This window comes from Cavia porcellus, unplaced genomic scaffold (genome assembly GCF_034190915.1).
Source record: "Cavia porcellus strain 051 isolate PalLab524CR breed Dunkin Hartley unplaced genomic scaffold, mCavPor4.1 scaffold_16, whole genome shotgun sequence".
Taxonomy (NCBI): Eukaryota; Metazoa; Chordata; class Mammalia; order Rodentia; family Caviidae; genus Cavia; species Cavia porcellus.
This window is the reverse complement of record NW_026947499.1, coordinates 19744018-19765513: the sequence shown is the minus strand read 5'-3', so window position 1 is coordinate 19765513 and position 21496 is coordinate 19744018. Positions and strand designations below refer to the sequence as shown.

Sequence of the window (21496 nt, the reverse complement as noted above, 5' to 3'; positions counted from 1 at the left end):
GTCCCGGCCTTTTTCTCTATGTTCACAGGTCTTCAGTGTTTGGACACAATGCATGCCTGGAGTTCCAGCTACTCAAGGCCTAAGACAGGAGAGTCACTTGTGCTCAGCAATTCAAAACCATCCTGGGGAACACTACTAGTCCCTGTTAAATGGAAGGAAAGGAGAAAGAAAAAAAGAGAAGGAAGGAAGGAAGAAAGGAAGGAAGGAAGGGAGAGAGGGAGGAAAACAAAGGAAAATAAAAGACTATCACATTCTTACACAGATTCCCTGGCCCTATGGTCTGTTACTCAAATGGCATTTGCCAAAATGTACTGCCAACAATTGGCATTAGGTATTAGAAAACAATTGGCTCCAATCTCCGTTCCAATGATTCACTTATAAACATGGATTTGTTGCCGGGCATGGTGGCTCACGCCTGTAATCCCAGCACTCGGGAGGCTGAGGTGGGAGGATCTTTGCCAGTTCGAGACCAGCCTGGGCTACAAAGTGAGTAGTGAACTGCATAGGGAGACCCCGTCTCAAAAAAAAGACAACAACAACAAAAAAAATAAACATGGATTTGCACCACTGACCCCTAAGCCTCAGTTTTCACATCTGTAAAATAGGAACACCCTCACCTACTGGACAGAGTGGCTGCGAAGATTAAGTAACAAGCACTTATTTAGAACTTACTATTATGGTTTGTATCTAGATGTTCCCCCAAAGCCTCATTGGGTCATAGGTGGGGCTTTTCAAAGGTGGCTGGATGTAGGGTATATAATGCGGGATCAAGGATGTGATCCTGGGATTCATTCACATGCAACAATACGATTAAGGGTGTGAACACTACTCTAAGTGTGGGTAGCCTGGATAAAATATAAGGAACAGAAAGAGGGTCACTTGTCATTGTCTGTCACTTGTTGCTTGTTATCTTCTGCTTGCTTGCTTGCTCTGCAATGCTCCTCTGCCATATCACCCTGCCTTGGAGCCAACCAACTAGGAAATGAAACCTCTACAAATTGTGAGCTACGAAATAAACCTTTCCTTCTTTAACTTCGGGGGTCGGGTTTTGTCTCAGCAATGAGAAAAGTAACTAAAATAGAATTCTTTCCTCTTTTAACTTTGGATGTCAGGTTTTTTGGATTGTTTTTGCTTTTGTTTTTTGTTTTTGTCTCAGCAATGAAAAAAGGAACTAAGACGTTTACTGTCCAGCAAGAATTGCTTTTCATGCCTCACTGAATTCACTCAACCCTCACAATACCCCAACAAGCAGATACAGGTGGAGAAAATGAGGTACAGAGGTGAATCAATGTCTCCAAGGTCACACAGCCACGAAATGAGAGTGCGAAGTAAGGGCCCACCGGCCTTCTCCAGAGGCCCCTGCTTTCCACCACGGCGCACTGCCTGGCTGCGACTGCCTCACCTCCCGCAGCAGGCGCGCCTCCAGGAGCTCATGATAGGCTTTGGCAGACTCCTCAAACCGATCGTGTTTCTGCAGATCCAGGGCCTTGTGATATAAGGCAAAAGCCTCTGCTTCCTGCAAACCAAGACAGAAGGTATTTCACACAATACAAACATTTGTCTTTTTTAAACCAAAAATGTGTTTAAGGGGTACTATAGTTGTGGTCATGCTAATTATCAGAAGCTATATCCTTTATACTTAACAAAAAACTAATTCTCCAATCTGCCAGAAGCTAATCACTGCAAGAGCCTCTCACAAACACTCTAAGAAGACATAAGTGATACAGGCATGAATAGTACAGGCAACAGTGAAAACAATATGTAGAGGCAGGGCATAGATTCAGATTATGCAAAGGTATAAGTCCAGTAACCCATTTGCGTCAGAAAAGTAGCCATACAGGTTAGAGTAACCTAGAGAATCTGCGAGTATATATGGCACTGTGTGAAGCACATATTTGGCCTTTATCCATGGTTCCTGAGACGGAGCTTCTAAAACCCTTAAAGAGTTTCCTGAGTGATGGGATATGTTATGGTTTAAATACGAAGTGCCCCCAAGAGACTTAGGTATTGAGGGCTGGATCCCCAATGCAACAACACTCTGAGGGGGGGGCTAGAAACGTGACTGGGCTGTAAGGACACTAATCTCATCAATAGATAGTCCCTGATGAGTTCACAGCTGTGGAACTATCAGGAGGCAGAGCCCAGCTGGAGGAGTAAGTCCCTGGGCTGTCTCTGAAGGGCACGTGCGACCCCAGCCCCTTCCTCTCTCTCTGCTCTTCTGTTCTGCCGTGAGAAGAGGGGAAGCTTTTTTCTCCCATGTCCTTTTGCCATGATGCTTCTACCCTCAAGTCAGCTGACCACAGATGAAACCTGTGAAATCAAAACCAAAACAAACCTTTCTCCTTTCAGCATGCATGTTGCGAATTCTGTCAGAGAAACAAAAAGCTAAGAATATCTTTTTTGTCTTGTTTTTGACACCTGCAATCGAACCTACAACCTTGTGCTTGCCAGGCAGGCGCTGTGCCACTGATCTGTATATCCCTGGCCCTAACAGTATCTTTGGTTATTCAAAATGAACAAGTCCCTTTCAACCAGACCTAACTTCATGCTAATGAGATTATAGGTAGGGTGCCCTAGATTGCTTCAGGATTGGGCTGGTAGTGGAAGAACCAACCATGATTAAAGGGAACTTTCAGTTCTCCCACCCCACCTCCAACCTTCTGAGAGAGAAAAGACGCTGGAGATTGGATTGATCACTAGTGAATTAACCTGTCATGCCTGTGCAGCACAACTCCTAAAGGAAGGGGCTTGGAGAGCCTCTGAGTGGAACAACACCAGGGTGCAGAAAGAGCAGCGCACAAGAGAGGAACTCTGAGCCAGGCGTGGCGGCTCACGCCTGTAATCTCAGCACTCAGGAGGCTGAGGCGGGAGGATCGCTGCGAGTTCAAGACCAGCCTGGGCTACAGAGTGAGCCCAAGACCAGCCTGAACTGCTCAGCAAGACCCTGTCTCAAAAAGACAAAAAAAAAAAGAGAAACTCTGTGTACCAACCCCTCTACTTTGCCCTGGGCAGCAGACTTCCATTTGGCCGGTCCTGGGCTATATCCTTTCTAATAAACTGGTCAATATAATTCAAGTTTTTCCTGTGTTCTGTAAGTCTTACAAGCAAAATATTAAACCTAAAGCAGGTAAGCAGAAATGTGCTGAGCCAGCACAAATGTGGGTACCCTGGCACTTAGTACCTGCAACTGGCATCTGAAGTGAAGGCAGTCTAATGGGACAGAGCCATTAAACCGGTAGAGTCTCACACCAACTCAGGATGGTTAGTGTCAGGACTGACAGAACTGTACAGCACCCAGCTGGTGTCCAGAGAGTTGAACATTTGGTTGGAGGGAAGAAAAACCACCTACACATTTGATGTCAGAAGTGCTATGAGTAAAATAATTCTGTATGAATATGGTTTCCACTGCTTTCTTTTGTTTTTTTTTCCTTAGTGTTAGACACGGAACCCAGTGCCTCACACATGCTAAGCATATGTTCAAATCACAGATTGAGTGATTTGAGTTACACACCCCATTCTATTGCCTGGGGAAGATGACAACCGCCTGCAACACTCTTGTTTGTTTGGCTTTGGTTTTACGTGACAGGGCCTTGCTATATATCTGAGGGGTGGGGGACACTGATCTTGAACTCATTACGTACCCAGGGTGGGTCGAACTCACCTCCCGCCTCAGCCTCCTGAGTTGCTGGGGTTAGACACATGCACCACTGTACCCAGCTGACTAGACCTCTGAAAAGTCTCAGGACTGTTCTATTTCTTCCATAAAAGGGGAGAAGGGGACATATAGCAGAGACAAGAAAAAGATAAGGAAAAGCCCTTGTTACATTAGGGGAGGGCACAGATGGAGAGATGAATGAATGGGTAGATGGAAAGAAGGGAAAAAAGAGAAAGACAGAGGTGGGAGGAAGGCAGACAAACAGGCAGCAAAGGAGAGAGGAATGATCAAGAACCTAGACAGCTGAAGTGGGACCTGGCTCCTCCACTACCCTAGAGGGAGATCCCAGACATGGCAGCTCTTCTCAAAGGCCTCAGCACACTGTAACAGGAGAGCAATACACTAGGAAGCTTTGACAGGCCATCCACCATAAATACTCCACCATCCTCGGGGCATGCCAACACTGAGGCTTACACAAAGAATGGGCTGAAAGGAAAGCTGGCCTCACTTAGCAAAGTGGGCCCTTTACTTACACTCACAGAACATATATAATTGCTCTTCGGTGTGACCACATCTGAAGAGAAATAGATTTAACATGAGATGGAAGGCTAGCTGTCTTTCAAAATGGAGTTTCACGGGGGTGTAACTCAGTGGTAGACTACTTGCTAGGGCCTGAGACCCTAGGTTCAATCACCAGCACTGAAAAAAAAAGTTTCTCTCTAAAATCCCATTAAAGGTTGGGCTGGGGGTTTACCTCATCAGCACAAACCACCTGCTTGGCAACCAAGAGGTTCTGAGTTCAATTCCCCAGTACCAAAATAAATAAATAAATAAAATTCCATTAAGGAGATGTCTGAAAACATGTAAAGTGAGGTCCCATCTACGGACCTGAAAAGCAAGGCTTATCTGCAGTGGAAGATATTATATTACATACCTGAGCCTCCTTTGTTTGGGTTTTATGACTTTTAAAGTTTCCTTCATGATCATCCTCAACTGTGGAGCTGGCATTTAAAGCTGCAATTCGAATCTAGAAAGGGGTTTCAAGGAAGAGAAGTGCTGCAGTCAGGTGAATGCAATTCGGTCTAGTCTAGTCTACCTTGCAAAGCTATGGGAAAAAAACCACAGACCAAAGTCTAGGAAAAAGAGAGGGGCTGTGTCTGGCGGACATGCCAATCTGTGGGAACACGTCACTGTGTCCTGCCACCAGTTTAGACTGGAAGGGTCACTTAAGATACAGACAGCCCAAAAAAGAAACACAGCTGGAATAAACAGCTATATTCAGCTGCTCAGCTATAAGCCACTTGTTTAGCAGCCTTTGTGTTCCCAGCCACTGTATGCTTGTGGCTGCGTAGTCCCCATTCTCGCAATGTCCTCAGCTGCTTAGTCCACATTTGTACCAAAATACACAAAGGTGGCCTTGAGCCTGTAACGACCTTGGCATGTAAGTTACTGACACCATCGCATCCATCTTGGCTAAAGCAGTTATTTACGCTGAGACCACCAAGGTGTGCCTGTACCGAAATCTTGCTGACTTGGGCTTCACATCCACAGAAATCTCCCCACCCAACCCCACCCCCGCCTGAATCAAAGTAGCAGCATCTTTTTTTTTTTTTTTTTTTTGTCTTTTTCATTTTTATTGGTACCGGGGATCGAACTCACGACCACCTGCTTGCAAGGCAGGTGCTTATGCCGCTGAGCTAAATCCCCAGCCCCTTGAGTAGCAGCATCTTACACTTTCACATTTCCCTGTACTTGGGTGCTGTTTACTGCAAAAGGAACAGAGACTGGGGGGCACCCCAGCAATGCTCAACGCTGTGGAAGGTCAAAGTATGAGAAAAAAAGGTAATGCCAGTAAAACACACTATCTCTTTCCAGCAACCGTGAGAAGGCCCCATCAGCAACTTCAACAGCCAATCAGACATCTACACCCTCAACTGTACCAAGAACCCCCTGAGAGCCTTCACCCCCCAGGAGATAAGGACAAAAACATCTGGCACCAGCCACGTAGGCAGGCATCAGCACTCACCATATTGAGAGATTCAGCACGGCCACAGAGCATCACCTTCCATCACTGACACAGGCGGGGTGCCAGTCCATAAATCTCCTACAGAGGAGACAGGACAGACAGAGAGGGCCCAGGAAGATCCAGCAATGTGACAGTGCCAGTGGCCCACCTGTTTCAGAAGAATAACGGAAAAAGACATAAGTAGAGGTAGACAGACCACTTACAGGCGACAAAAAAGATGACAGGATTGGCTACAGTACAGAGAAATGAGAATTTCATACATTATTCCTAGGAATGTGGGAACCCCTGTAGAAAACAAGGCTGTTGAGAGAGAAAGAAAGAGACAGAGACAGAGACAGAGACAGAGACAGAGACAGAGACAGAGAGAGAATTGGGCAGGGTATGGCTTAAATATAGTGTGTCTCCCCAAAACTTGATGAAATTTGGTTCCCCATGCAAGTGCTAAGAGGCAATGAGCCTTTAACACTTCTTTCTTGCTCTCAGACTGACTAGGTATCCCAGGCTAAGCTGGCCTCAAACTTGCAATTTTCCAATATCAGCTTCCCGAGTGCTAGAATTACAGGTGAACCCCACCACGCCCCAGCTGAATTAACGCCTTCCCAGGGGGAGTAGCGAATGAGTTTTTCCCTTGCACTACTTGATTAATTACAGTGTGTTATTAAAAAGCAAGACTGCTTCTTGGTGAATATTTTCGGAAAAAAAAAAAGCAAGACTGCTGCTCATATTAACTCTGGCACACACCTGCTTGCCCCTCGACTTTCCAACATGGGTTGAAGCAGCACAAAGGCCCCAACATGTGTGACCACCCCATCTCCACAAGAGTAAGCCAAAATAAATTACCTTCGTTTCAGACAGTATCTGTGTCTCAAAACAGAAAACAGAGTAAAATAAAGTGTCTTAAGGGTTCTCTCTGAGATATGAAAATGCTCTAAAACTCATAGTGGTGTTGGCTAAACAACTCTGTCAACACATTAAAAATGACTAACTCTATACTACAAAAAGGAGAACTATACAGTATGTGACCTTCATCTCAAACTGTTATTTAAGAAAAGATGCTGGAGTCAGCCTGGAGCAGTGGAGCCAGACAGAGGGGAAAACTGCTGGTGGGGCCAGAATGAGGGACCAAGAAAGCTGAGAGTTACTGGCAGAAAGTTAGGGAGCACAGAAGCCAGTAAGAGTCCACCTGAGAGGCTGGCCAGAAGGACAGGGCCTGGCAGGCAGTGGAAGGGAAACCTAATTGGACTGATTTTTTTTTTTTTTTTTTTTTTTTTTTTTTTTTTGAGACAGGGTCTCGCTATTTAGTTCTGACTAGATTTGAATTCACCATGTAGCCCAGGTTGACCTCAAACTCAGTGATCCTCCTGCCTCAGCCTCCTGGGTGCTGGGCTTACAGGTACATACCACTATAGTCAGTCTCCACTTTTATTAAATAAAAAGACCACCATCCACAGAACTTACACAACTGCTAGCACAGGCTTTCACCACAGGCCCTAAGTCTCCAAGGGCTCCTGCACGGAACAAAGCACATCTTTTCCACAGACAAGGGAGATTCTAACCTTTCCTAGACTGACAGCGGTCATACCTTTTAGGTTCTACACCAGTAAAGAAGAAAAAAGAATGCTACTCGCTTAAAGTTTAGAAATGAGCCAAGTACGGTGTTATGTTGCTATAAACCCAGTTATACATGAAGCTGAAGCAGAAAGATCTCAAGTTCAAGGCCAGCCTGAGCTAACACAATGAGATTTTGTCTCAATAAGTAAATAACCTCAGTTCTCTGGGTTGAATCCCCAGTACTGCCAAACATAAATAAATAAACACAGGTGTGTGAGACCCCTTTGGTTAAACATAGCAAATTGTTTGCTAGTATACTTCTACATTTTTTTCTTTCTCTCTTTTTTATGTCCTTTTTTTCCCTTCCAGACAAGATCTTGCTATACAATTCAGGGTGACCTTAAACTCACTGTGTACCCCAGGCTGGCCTCGAACTTGTGACAATCTTCTTGCCTCAGCTTCCCAAGTGCTGGGATTACAGGTGCGTGCCACCACCTCCAGTTACTTTTTTCTTCTTAATAAACAGAAGTGTGCTCTAAAATAACTATAAGAAGCTGGGCGTGGTGGTGCGCACCCATAATACCAGCACTTGAAGACTCAAACAAGAAGACCACAAATTCAAATCCTACCTGGGCAACTTAGTGATCCAGCAAGACGGTGTCTCAAAATTTACAAAACAGCACGCAAGGCATGATGGTACACAGTTGCAATCCTGGTGCTGGGGGAGGGGGGGCCTGAGACAGAGGAATCACTGTGAGTTCAAGGCCAGCCTGGGCTACAAAGTGAGTTCAAGGCCAACCTGAACTGGACAGTGAAACACTGTCTCAGAGAGACAAACTAATGATAATAATAATAATAAATGAATAAATAAAGATAAAAACAGTATTATAAGCCTACTTTCAGTTATTATCAAAACAAAACCAGAAAACAAGTGTCTGGAGGATTTGGAGAAACTGGAGCCCTCATGCATTGCTGGTGAGAATATAAAATATGTAAAATGGTGACTACGCTATAGAAACTTAAACAAATATTGGCATTCCCATCCAAGTTCACATCAGCATTATTCACAACAGTCAAAATATGGTGAATTTTTTTTTTTTTTGTCTTTTTCCTTTTTATCGGTATTGGGATCGAACTCACGACTGCCTGCTTGTAAGGCAGGTGCTTATGCCGCTGAGCTAAATCCCCAGACCCTACAGTCAAAATATGGAAGTAACTCAGGTGTCCATGACAAATGAATGGGTAAACAAAATGTGACATATACAAACAATAAAAAATTATTTGATCTTAAAAAGGAATGAATAGCCAGGTGTGGTGGCCCACACCTTGGGAGGCTGAGACAGGAGGATCTTTCAAGCTCAGCCTGAACTGCATAGAGACCCAGTTTCAAAAAGAAAAAAAATAAAGAAGAAGGAATGACTGCTGAGTGTGGTGGCACATTCCTGTAATCCCAGCACTCAGGAAGCTGAGGCAGGAGGATTGCCCCAAAATCTAGGCCAGCCTGGGCTACACAGCGAGTTCAAGAGTAGCCTGAATGGCACAGCGAAAGCCTGTCTCAAAAAACTCAAAAAAGGGCTGGGGATTTAGCTCAGCGGCATAAGTGCCTGCCTTACAAGCAGGCAGTTGTGAGTTTGATCCCTGGTACCCATAAAAACAAAAAAGACCAAAAAAAAAAAACCTCAAAAAAGAAATGAAATTCTGATACTTGCTACAAAATGGATAAACCTTGAAAACATAAGTAAAATAATCCTGACACAAAAGCCAAAGAGCGTGAGTCCATTTACATGAGGAGCCTAGGCAAGGCAAATTCATAGAGACAAAAAGTAGAATACTGCAAGATGCTGTGGGGAGGGAGAGTAGAGTTAGAATTTAGTGGGGACACAGTTTCAGTTTTGCTAGATGAAGACATTCTGGTGGTTGAAAGGTTCTTGCCCTTCTATAGTCATGGCGGTGGTCTAATGTGTTGGCAGGCCAAGGCCGGAACACTTATCCCCTCCTGCGGCGTCTCCAGCCCTAACTGCACCTCCCCTTCCTGTTTGCACGCACAGAGAACTCCAATCTGTTCCTCACCTCATCAATATCTGCCCAAGCGCCACTTCACAGTCATAAAACCCTCTGCCTCTCTGCATGTGGTGGAAGGAGACAGCCCAGCCGCCTGGGTTGTGTGCTCCTTCCCAAGTCCTCAATAAACCTGTCGGTTTTGTACTTTTGCTTCTCTACTGCGCCAGAATACTCTAACAGTGGTGATGCTATAACTACAGTCACACTACTGTAAAGAACATTAGGGTTTATTTCCTGTAACTGTATTTCAGTATTTGTTATCCAAAGTATAAGTACTTTAATATTTGTCACCCAGTCTCCCTCCTTCCCTCTTCCTTCTGCTCTTCCTAACCTCTAATGTCCACTATTCTACTCTCTATCTACCTCTACAAAATCAATTCACTTAGCATCCACATATGAATGAGAACATTGAATATTTGTCCCTCTGTGCCTGGCCAACCAAATTAAAAAAAAAAAAAAACCTGGCAAGCCAAGCCCTGCTGAACACAGAGCAACCAGATCTCTCATAGCATGGCTGTCAGGAAAGTATAATGGTTCAATCATGCTGAAAAAGTTCCTCATGAAACTAAATATACCCTTAGCGTATGATACAGCAATCCCAATCCTAGCTATCCACCCTAGAGAAACACCCACACCAAACCTAGACAGAGATGCTTAAAGCAGCTCTATAAAAATCACCAAGAGCTGGAAACAACCCAAATACCCATCTACCAGGAGAGGCAATAACATATGACATACTGGAATATTACTTATACATTAATAAAACATTACTATCAAGTAAAAGGAACAAATGACTGATATGTATAACAACGTGGATGAAACCTCTAAGGCATTGTGCCATGTGGAAGACCCTAGTCTCAAAAGATTGTGCCTCGAAACAGCAAGTGCCACATGGTTCCATTTACTTCACATTCTTGGTACTGGGGATCGAACTCACAACCTCGCATGGGCACTTGAACTGCTCAGCTAAATCCCCATACATCACATTCTTGAAAACACAAAGCTATAATGACGGCAGCCAAGAATATGGGATGGTATCTATGAAGAGGTAGCACGGGGCATTCTACAAGGCAACAGGACCATTCTCTATCTTGGTTGTAGTAGTGGTCACACAAATTTATATACACGTCAAAAGTCACTGAACTGGGGGCTGGGGATTTAGTTCAGCAGCATAAGCGCCTGCCCTGCAAGCAGGCAGTCATGAGTTCGATCCCTCGTACCGATAAAAACGAAAAAGACAAAAAAAAAAAAAAAGTCACCAAACTGTACACTCCAAAACAAGCCAAATAATTTTAATACAAAAAAATCTTAATAAAAATAACCATTTTTAAAAATATTGCAAGGCAAGTTTGAGACCAGCCTGGGCTACAAAGTGAGCTCAAGGCCAGCCTGAAATGCATAATGAGACCTGGTCTCAAAAAGACCAAAAAAAATTTTTTTAAATTAAAATACTGCAGGATGTGTTATGTACATGTGTGAACTCCCCATGATGAATGTAATCATTATGAAACACAAGCAAGTACTAATGACAAATACAATGGAAAAAATAAAAAATACAACTAGGTAGCAGTCCAAACACCAGCCAGACAAAATTCAAGCCCAAAAGTATCAAATGTGACAAAAGGCTCACTTCACAATGATATAACACTCAGGAATATGAACCAAACAACAGGGGAACCAATTTAAAAAGCCAATTCCACAAAAGATGCAAAGACACACAAAAACACAACAATGAGAACCTTGCACACACTCTCAGTACAATACAGATCAAATGGAGGAAAAAAAGTAAAGTAATAAACAATCTAAATACACAAGAAATAGGTCTTATGGATGTCTATCAAATTCTACACACAGACAACAAAGTACACAGTCTCCAGCATTCATAGTGCATGCACAAAAAAATGATTACACACCAGATTACAATAAAAAAACTTCCTAAAATAAAAATATTTAGGGCTGGGGATTTAGCTCAGTGGAATAAGCACTTGCCTTGCAAGCATGCAGCCACGAGTTCAATCCCTGGTACCACAAAAAAATAAAAATAAAAATAAATAAAAAAATAAAAAGCTCTGATCACAATACATTATAATTAGAATTTACTAACACTAGCCAAAAATGACAGAAGGTCTGCCTAAAAATTCTTAAAATCTTATTAAACAACTGCTAAATAAAAGAACATACAACTAAATTGAGAAGGTTAAAGAAACATAACAATGAAATCATCTAAGTGAGAAAAAAATCAATTATCTTCATAGAAGAGACAGTCTTTGAGGAAATTCAACACTTATTCAAGAAAATAAGAATTTCCAGATGTGGTGGCGTACTCTGTGCACTCGGGAGGCTGAGGCAGGAGGATCACTGAGAGTTCAAGACCAGCCTGGGCTACAAAGTGAAGCTCAAAACCAGGCCAAGTGGCTCACACCTGTAATCCCAGCACTCAAGAGGCTGAAGCAGGAGGATCACTGGGAGTTCAAGATCAGCTTAGGCTACAAAATGAACTCAAGGCCAGCCTGAACTGCACAGAGAGACCCTCTCTCAAAAACACAAAAAATAAAACATAAGAATTAAATACTTCTTTACCATGGTAAAACAGTCATAAAGTCGTAATAACCTTAGTTGTAAAGGCATAATCATATATAATGGAGAAACACTATAGCCCATTTGGCTAAATGTTTGGGACCCAGCGAGGATGACCACTATCTCTGCCGCTACCCAGCACTGCACAATAATAAGGAACCCAACCAGAGGACAGGGGTACTTAGTTCATGAACTTAATTCTTTCCATGGTTCTAGTCACCAACTGAATCGGACAAACACTGAATCAAATTTCTCTGTAGGTCAACATTGAACCTAACCGCTGAATTTGACTTGGTTCTCATCCAATCAGTTTACAACCAAAATCACAGGAAGAATTAAGTTGTAAACAAAAGTACCATTGTATATGAATGTATAAGAAGTACAAGTATCACTAATTGCTGATAATCTGTAGAATACCCAGGAAACTCCTAAACTAATAGAAAAACATATACAAAAAAAAAAAACCTTATGCAATAACTCGGTGAAGTAGCACAATATAAGATTAGCATACAAAACGAAGAATGTTCACATACACAAACCAGAAATGGAAGTTAGTAGAGAAAAACTCCATGTGCAATAGTAATAAAATGACTAAATCTTTAGGAATAAAGATAATAAGAAATCTGCAACCTATGCACAGAAAATTTTAAAGACATTACTGAAAGATATTGCAATGAATTTGAACAAACGGAATAACATCCCCTATTTTTGGGAAGAACTCAACAGTATAAAGACATCAGTGCTCCCCAGTTAACTTGTAAACCTGATGTAATCCCAATAAAAGTATCAACAAAATTATACCTGTAATCCCAGCACACAAGAGGCTGAAGCAGGAGGATTACTATGAGTTGGAGGTCACCCTGGGCTGCACTGTGAAACTGTCTCAAAAAAAAAAAAGTAATAGACAAAGTAACACTAAAGTTTAGGTAGAAAGACAAAAATTAAGACTACATAGGATAATAATAAACATGAAAACTGTAAGAGGGTGGGGGAATAAGCCCTACAGACACTAAGCATACTACAGAAAGATCTAATAGAAAAATGTTCTGACAGTGATACAAGGGTAAAGACACTAAACCTGATCTCAGCCAAAAGCCCAAGAAGCAATATCATGAACATAAAGACAGGAGTTAGACTTAAGCACCTCTGTGCTATGGTCTGAAATATATCCCCCAAAAGGCCACGTGCTAATGCAATGGGAAGCAGAAACACCAAAACGACACCCAGGATTTGGAGGCCAATTTATCTACATCAATGGGCCCTGACTGGGATCATTCCCAGATCACCAAGCCTTGATTTCTGGTGGTCTAGAGCTTGTATGGGATAAGCAAGCAGGAGATACAGAGGTAGAGTGGCTTGTCAGTTGGAGACTGGTTTATACAGTGTGCATCACAGTGACCTGCTATGTATCACAGTGACCAGCTGTTTCTAAGAGACAGGAACATTTTCCGTTACAGGAGATTAGCCCTCAGTGTGCAGATGTTGGGAGATGCTGGAACCTTTTAAAGGTGGTTGGCCTTGAGCTCACTTTGTAGCCCACGTTGGTCCCGAACTCATAATGAACCTCCTACCTCAGCCTCCCAAGTGCTGGGATTATATGTATGTACCACCATGCCTACCTCTAAAATTCTTTTTTTATAATGTAATCATCCTCATGTATTTTATTATAGAAACAGAAAAACACTATGATAACCTGTAAATTAAAAATACACAAAGATAGAGTATCTCAAACCAGCAGGATCAATGTGAATACTATAATAAGTGTTGCCGGGAGCACTGGAAAAAAATTAGACTGATAAACATTGCAAATTGATAAGTATTGGAAAAAAATTAGACCCACACCACACATAATATTCAAGAATAAATTTCAAAGGGATTAGGGATCTTTTTTTTTTTCAAAGCCCACAATACTACTATTGTAGTTTAGATAAAAATGCCCCCCCAAACACTCATACACGCAGAGGCAGGGCTCCTCGAAAGTGACTGGATCATGGAGGAGCATGTGCAGAGCCTGGGTAGAGCCAGGTCCCTGGGAGCTGAGCCAGCAGGTATAGCTCCAACCCAGGCTCCATCCTGCTCTTCTGCTTCTGGGCCACCATGGAAGGGGCAGCTACCCTCCTGCCAGCCCCTTCCACCATGCAGCTTCTCCTTTGGGGCCAGCCAACTACGGACTGAAAAAGTGAGCCAAAAGTAAAAAAGAAACACCTCTTTTAAATTGAGGGTGGCGGGGCTGGGGATTTAGCTCAGTGGCATAAGCACCTGCCTTGCAAGCAGGCCGTTGTGAGTTCGATCCCCGGTACCGGTAAAAAAAAAAAAAAAAAAAAAAAAAAAAGCTAAATTGAGGGTGGCAGGTATTATGCCTTAGTGATGAAAAACTGACTCTTTACTCTTAGTATATGGGAAAACTTTTTTAACTATCATTTAAAATCCAAAGGCAGTAAAAGAAACAAAAAAAGATTAATTTAACTACTTAAAAACTTAAAATTTGGCCAGGCACAGTGGCACACGCCTATTATCCCAGCACTTGGGAGACAAAGGCAGGAGGATCACTATGATTTTGAGACCGGCCTAGGCGACATAATAAGCTCAAGGCCAGCCTGAACCACATAACAAGATAAAAAAATACTGTCTCAAAAATAAAAACAAAATGGGGGGGGGACAACTTAAAATTGTTTTCTACAACAGAAAAAAAATCAAAAGATAAATGACAAACTAGACTTTTCCACATTTTGGTGATTATGAGTAACACTGAATGTTCTCTTATTAATTTTTACCATTGCATATTACTTCATTTACAACATATATCACAGGCAAGGGACTAAGATCTATAAGACATAACAGCTCTCTTGAATCTCTCGTGAGGAGAAAAAAAAAAGGACATAACAGTTCTTTTTTTGTTGTTGTTTGTTTTTTTGGAAATGGAGATCGAACTCATGACCACGCGCTTGCAGGGCAGGTGCTTATGCCACTGAGCTAAATCCCCAGTCCCGACATAACAGCTCTTAGAAAACAAGAGATAAAGTATTAATAAACAAAATGTGGATATATATATATATATATATATACCATTCAGCATAAGAAGGAAGGTAATTTTGACAGAGAACTTCAAAGACATTATGCTAAGTGAAATAAGCCAATAACAAAATAACAATTACTACATGATTCTACCTATATGAAGTAGCTACAGCACTCAAATTCATAGAAACAGAGAGTAGAATGGTGCTTGCCAGGGACTGAGAGGAGCGAGCAAATGGAGATTTAGCGTTTCACGGGTACAGTTTCAATCTGACAGAGTTAAAAACAAAAAGTTCTGGATCTAAATGGAGGTGAGGCATAACAAAGTGGGTACACTTATTGACACAGAACAATATACTTAAAAATGATTACAATGGTAAGGAAGAGAAGAACAAAACTGATAGAAAGATGGAGAGAAGATATGGACACACGATTCACAAAACAGTGCTCTCTCAATCACATGAAAAATGCTCAAACTGAGTCATAATTATAGAATGCATATTACAACAGCACTGCGTCTCCTCCATTTCTCAGCAATCACAATGGCAAAAATTAAAGTACAACAGCGCCTTCTGTTGGTAAGGTTAAGGAAAAACGGGCACTATTCTTCCACAAATCCAAACTGATTTAATAAAATCTGGAGAGGAATTTGACAATACTTGAGAAAATTATACCTGCACTTAGGTTTCAGCCCAGAAATTACACGCATAAGAATATACTCCAAAAATTTATCTCCACCAGTTCAAAAATACATGTGTACAGAGTTATTCATTGTACAGCACTGTTTGTAACTTCAAGATCCTGGAACAACTTAATGGCCATAGATAGCAGAGTAGATACATAAACTATGGACTAGCCACACAATAAAACAATATGCCATGGTAAAATTACTGAGGAGTGTTCACAATAGCAGTATTCAGAACCACCAAAATGTGAAAAACCCGAAGTCCATGAACTAATGAATAAATAAAATGTAGAACAGTATATTCATTCAATGGAATATTATTTAGTGCTAAAAAGTAATAAACTATCTATGACAAGGATGGACTATGAAAATACTGGGGTAAGTCAAAGAAGCCACTCACAAAATACAATATGGCCCCATGTATGTGAATGTTTAAAACAGACAAATCCTTAGAGGGCTGGGGGAAAAGGAAATGGGAAGTGACGCTTGGTGAGGTGACAAAAATGTTCTAAAATTGATTGTGGTGATGTCTGCACAACTCTGTATATTAAAAACCACTAAAGTACACGCTGTAAGTGGGTAAACTGTAAAGTATATAAATCATATTCCGATGAAGCTGCTTTTTAAACTGAACAAGGGAGACTTCCATGAATAGATACGGGGTGATTTTCAAAGCACTGGTAAGTGAAAAAAGCAAACACAGAGCATGCCACCTTCATACAAGACAGAGAATACAGACAAAAACACAACTATGCACTCATTTATGCAAAAGAAATTCAGGTAACCCAGAAACTATTAAAGTGAGCGACAAAATCGGTGGAAAAGGGGCAAAAAAGAGGAGGAGACTGGGGACACGTGGCAGGAATGAGGAAAGTGACACTGCCTGAGAAGACCTTTGTGCAGCGCCCTTACTTGCAGAGCCACAGCCATGGCTCAGACTCCAAAAGTAAACAATTAAAATCAGTTGGGATCTTAGGGGGAACCCAAAATGGAATACAAATGTTCACATACTTAAGGGCACAAGAAAGAAAAGAACCAACCTAATTAACTGGAAAAAAGGTTTCTTGAGTGATACTATAAGGCTAAAAACAAAGAGATGTGACCCTGGAGTAGAGATTTAGAAATTTTACAAAATATACCTAGAACACCTTGTGGTTCTGTAAATAAGGTGTTCAAAACATGGCAAGGGGAGGCATGGAAGCACAAACCTGTAATCCCAGCACTCTGCAAAGCGGAGGTAGAAACATCATAAATTCAAACCCAACCTGAGCAACTGAATGAGATCCTGGTTCACGAAGAGCGGAGTTCAGGGCAAAGCCCTAAATTCAATCTCAGAATCTCACACGTGTGCACACACACACACATACGCACACGCACACACACACACACACACACACACACAAAGGCAAGAATCCAATGATAAGATACAGAAGCTAATGTGAAGAGGATCCTACATAGCAAATGCAGAAATTGAAGCAGTAAAATAATATTGCACTTAACTCACAAAATAAAATTATTTCCACTACCCATAGTGATACAAATAAGATACTCAATAAATAAAAGGACAGATAGCTCTTCCTTCAGATTTTCAATTAATAAATATAGTAAGAAGAATAACTGCATTGAGACAAACACCCAAAGATCCACAGATGGATGCTAAAATCAGTGCGCATGAATTTGTGGAGAACCACAGTTTGTGTTCTCTCTAAGTGTACCCCTCAGAAAATTTATTAACTAAAAAGACAAAAACAGTAACTTTTTAGTGCATAAACCTAAGCAGACACCACCTAAAACAAGTGATCAAAGTAAACATCACATATAATAAGATATGTTAACATCTTGAACTTCTTCGCAGGATGCAATGAGGACACAAAGACATTATGTGTGATATTCTGACCAGAAATGTGTATCTTCCATTCAATCATGAGAAAACATCGGACAAAGCTAATTGTGGAATGTTAGACAAAATGACTGATGAGTTCAATTTCCAGTACCTCTCCGCACAAAAAAATAGATATGATAACTGATTAATACTCTTGTAAAGTATCAAGGCCAGGGAAGACAATAAAAAACTGAAGAACTGTTAGGGACATCAGGAGACCAAGGAGAAATAACTAAATGTTATGCAGGATTTTAGTCCAGGATTCTGGAATGAAAACAGAAGCCTCTCAGAAAAACCTGGTGAAAGTCCAATCACATCAGTAGTATAATGTTATGTTTCTTGTTCCAGGTAACTGTATCATGATTGTGTAAGACATAAACATCAAAGAAAAAGGGTAAGGGACAAAAAGAACTTCATATTAGTGTTGCAACTTTTCTCTAAACCTAGAATTCATTTAAAATTTTTAAAAACTTAAAAAAAAAATATTCCAAGATTACACAGTTATTATCCTGCATATAAGCAATTCAAGGATAGTAGCCATGAACTTGCCACAAACCCCAAAAGAAGCTTTTTAAAAAAACTATAGAATAAAAATAAGAAAGCACAGTACCACCTGAGGAAACTTTATCACAAATGCCTGGAACCACAAGTGTACTAGGTCTCAAATTTCCTTTGGATTCTGGAATGTGACCTATCTTGGAAGGGGACCCAAAATTTATTCATTCTTATATACACCTTCACAGATGGCCTTTTACACATATTTACACAGTATGTTTAATAATTGTTAAAAGTTTTAGAATGTGCCTCCTCCTTTGGAGTCTGTCTCAGTTACTTTTCTCTGGTTTCTGAGACCTTTTTAATACCCAACACCCAAAATTAAAAAAGAAAAGGTTTATTTAGTTCACAGTTTGTGGAAGATTCAGTCCATGATGAACTGGCTTCGAGGAAGGATGGCATGGCACAAGGGCTACACTTCAAGGGGACAGAAGACAGCAAAAGCAGCAAAAGCAAAAAAGGGGGTAAGGTGGCTCACACCTGTAATCCCAGCACTTGGGAGGCTGAAGCAAGAGAATTACTGCAAGTTTAAGACCAGCCAGGGATACAAAGTGAGCTCAAGGCCAGTCTGATCTGTCTCAAAAAGAAAAGAAAAAGAAAAAGAAAAAGAAAGGCAGGGGGTGGAGGGTTGCCAGAGCAAGCCTCAAGCCTCAAGCCTCTTCTTCCATATATTATAAGCAGGCTACCACTCTCTCCGGTGGGTGTAGCACTTATACCATCTCTGTGCCCTCCTCTTGCACAGGCTGAGGAAGTTTGCAAAGTAACAAACCGGCACCCTGTTGAATCACTTAGCTGAATTTCTAAACTTCTCAAGTTCACACAATGAACAACCTCCTGGAGCTAAGGGCCTGTCCTCCACATGGGAGGATGTACAGCTGCTGAGTTACTTATACTCAGAGACTTCTCAACTTGACACAATGTATCAACGCCTACACTGTTACACCTGTACTCAAAGAGTTTCTAATTGGAAACATTTTGGATTTTCAGGACACTGGTGCTCAGCCTACATTCCTCTCTGATTCCCAATCCAGTAGTTGTATTTTTCTCAGAATAGCAAATTTACCACTTTAAGCTTACAACTTCACAAACTCTACCAGTATGGCGTCTGTGGCCTAGGAACACATGATAAAGAACAACACTTTGGGCCCACAGGTGCCCTCCTCTATAGATTGAAAAAAAAAAAAAAAGCAGTGGTGTTTCCTGACCCACTCTGGTCCACCAGGCCAGAAGCCCTAAATTCGGTTCTAACAAAATAAAAAATGGAGGATTTAGCTCAGTGGAATAGGTACCTGTCTGACAAACGCAAGGTCATGAGTTCAATCTCTGGTAATGAAACAAACAAACAACAAAAACTGGGCTGTTTGACTGACTTGGCATAGATGCCCCTATCCAGGTTCCAGTTTTCTCTACTACTGAAGCTCTGAACTAGACATTCATTAATTCTACAGCTATACAGCCCTATTGCTTTTGTACATTTCTAATGAGGAAAAATCTGTGACACATGACAAGCCATGAAGTTTATGCAAAACTCAAATGTCAATATCTATAAATAAAATTAGCTAAACACAGTCACTCTTTTATGTACGTACTGTCTTTGACTTTATTTACACTACAATATCAGAATCACACATGTCCCCTAAGACCAAAAATTCTAATTAAAACATTATTGCTTATTATACTCAGACAAGCTATAATAATATATATTTACAAAAAGCTCACAAATCCCAGAAGGAGACCATTCTAAAGACAGTCTACTTTAACTACAGTAATGAATCACACAGAAGAAATCTTAGCTATATGGAATCCAAAATTATGACCTATAATAACCCAGGCCCTGAAGACGAAAGTGGCCCCAAAGCCTCCTCTGCAGTCACCTAAAAGAGGCGGCTGAGGTCTGTCTAACCTGCATGTGCATCCTCCTGGGAGGCAGTGCAGCAGCATGGTCAAGATTCTCGGCTGGAGCTGACCCACAGGACGACTCTAAGGAATTCCTTTCACTCCTGAGCCTCAGTTTCCACCCCCGGAAAAGGCACTAATAATGAGCACTCACCTCGCAGGGCTGCCGTGAAGGTGAGTGAAAGGACGCAAGGAAGTGGTTAGCGCCAGGCTTTGCACTTTGCAAGCACCGAATGGAGATGGTGGTCCTGCTACGATCACCGCGATCCACTCTCGAGACCAGAACTCTCCGCAGGGATCTCAAGGCCGCGAAGTGCGCCGCGAGGAGGCCTGCTGGGCTCCCAAAGGCCCCGCCTCCTCCCACCGGCTTGCTGGCCTCGGTTTCTCACACTAGCACTTGGGCTGAGGAGGAACACTCCAGCGACCTCACGTGACTCGACCTCTGGCTGGCAGCTTTCTGGCCCACGCCCAGCGCCCCCACCTGCGAGCCGCCCCCAAAGGTGTCGTACAGGTTCTCACCCAGCGTCTCCAAGGTAACCGCCTGTGCGCCTAGACCCCCTACACCGGCCGGCAGTGCGCCTGACAACAAGAAGCGCTCCCATTGGCTCGATTGCCGGCCCTGCCAGCCAATCAGCGCGGGAGTACGCTTCTCTAGCCCTCCGGGTGGCTCACTATGCATTGCAAGGAGCGACCCTGAGATACGCAGGGTTCCCAGGCAGCTGAGAGTGAAGCTGGGCGGTTCGGGACTGTTGTTCAGGGTCGCAGAGTTCCAGGGCACTCGGTGGCAGCTCGCGATCTGACTTCTAGTAGTCGATGTCCGCCTAGTCCCGAGCAGTTGCTGAAGGACCGTGTGTTCTCCTTATACTGTGGGACAAGGAGCACTTAGATGGAACAAAGTGCAGAAGAGCTTTCTCATTCAATCACCCATCTCTCACCTGCTCCCAAAAAGAGTTGAAGCCGAAGGGGCACAAACTAGTGAAGCAATAAATAACACGATCCCGTAAATGGATGGGGGTGGTAGCCAGAATTCGCCCTGAAAAGAGATTCCAGAGGGCTTCTTATGAACCGTTATAATTTCTAAAAGGACTTCTTATAAACTGTTTTGGAGAAGGGCTTCCACATTGTGGTTAAATTCATAACTGCTTGAGTCCCACAGGATGATTTAAATAAGAATGAATAGTGGGCCCTGGACTTAGCTCAGCGATGTAAGCCCCTGGCTGGCAAGGCGAAGTCGTGAGTTTGATTCCCGGTACCAAAAAAAAGGAAAGAATAATATGGCCTTTTTTTTTTTTAAACTTTAAAGACATTTTTAAATACTTTTTTTTGGCACTAAGAATTGAACCCAGGAGCATCTACCCTTTAGGTACATCCTCAACCCTTTTTATGTTTTTATTTTGAGACAGGAACTTCCCAAATTATCCCTGCTTAAATTGCCATCCTCTTGCTTTAACTTCCTTGAGTAGCTAGGATTACAGGCAAACACTACTCCAGCAAAATAAACAAAAAAATCCTATAAAAATAAATTTAAAAATCATAAAGGGAGGGTAAAAATTATCAAGATGTGATATGATTTGTATCAATCCTCCAAGATAA

At 42.0% G+C, this 21496-nt stretch overlaps 1 protein-coding gene across 3 annotated transcripts in view; it reads right to left on the bottom strand.

Moving 5' to 3' along the window:
* Cabin1 (calcineurin binding protein 1) overlaps positions 1-20484 on the bottom strand; it is a 153438-nt gene extending 132954 nt beyond the window's left edge. For 2 of the 3 annotated variants that reach the window (XM_063225856.1, XM_063225859.1), the window contains exons 1-4: positions 20058-20483; positions 5682-5829; positions 4590-4682; positions 1403-1516 (exon numbers count right to left, since the gene is read on the bottom strand). In XM_063225856.1, coding sequence (XP_063081926.1) covers positions 1403-1516; positions 4590-4682; positions 5682-5714 — 240 coding nt within the window. In that variant the 5' untranslated portion in view covers positions 5715-5829; positions 20058-20483. Of the gene's footprint in view, positions 1-1402; positions 1517-4589; positions 4683-5681; positions 5830-20057 lie in introns of all 3 variants that reach the window. The other variant, XM_063225858.1, reaches the window with a different exon arrangement.
* Between the last annotated feature and the right edge of the window lie 1012 nt (positions 20485-21496).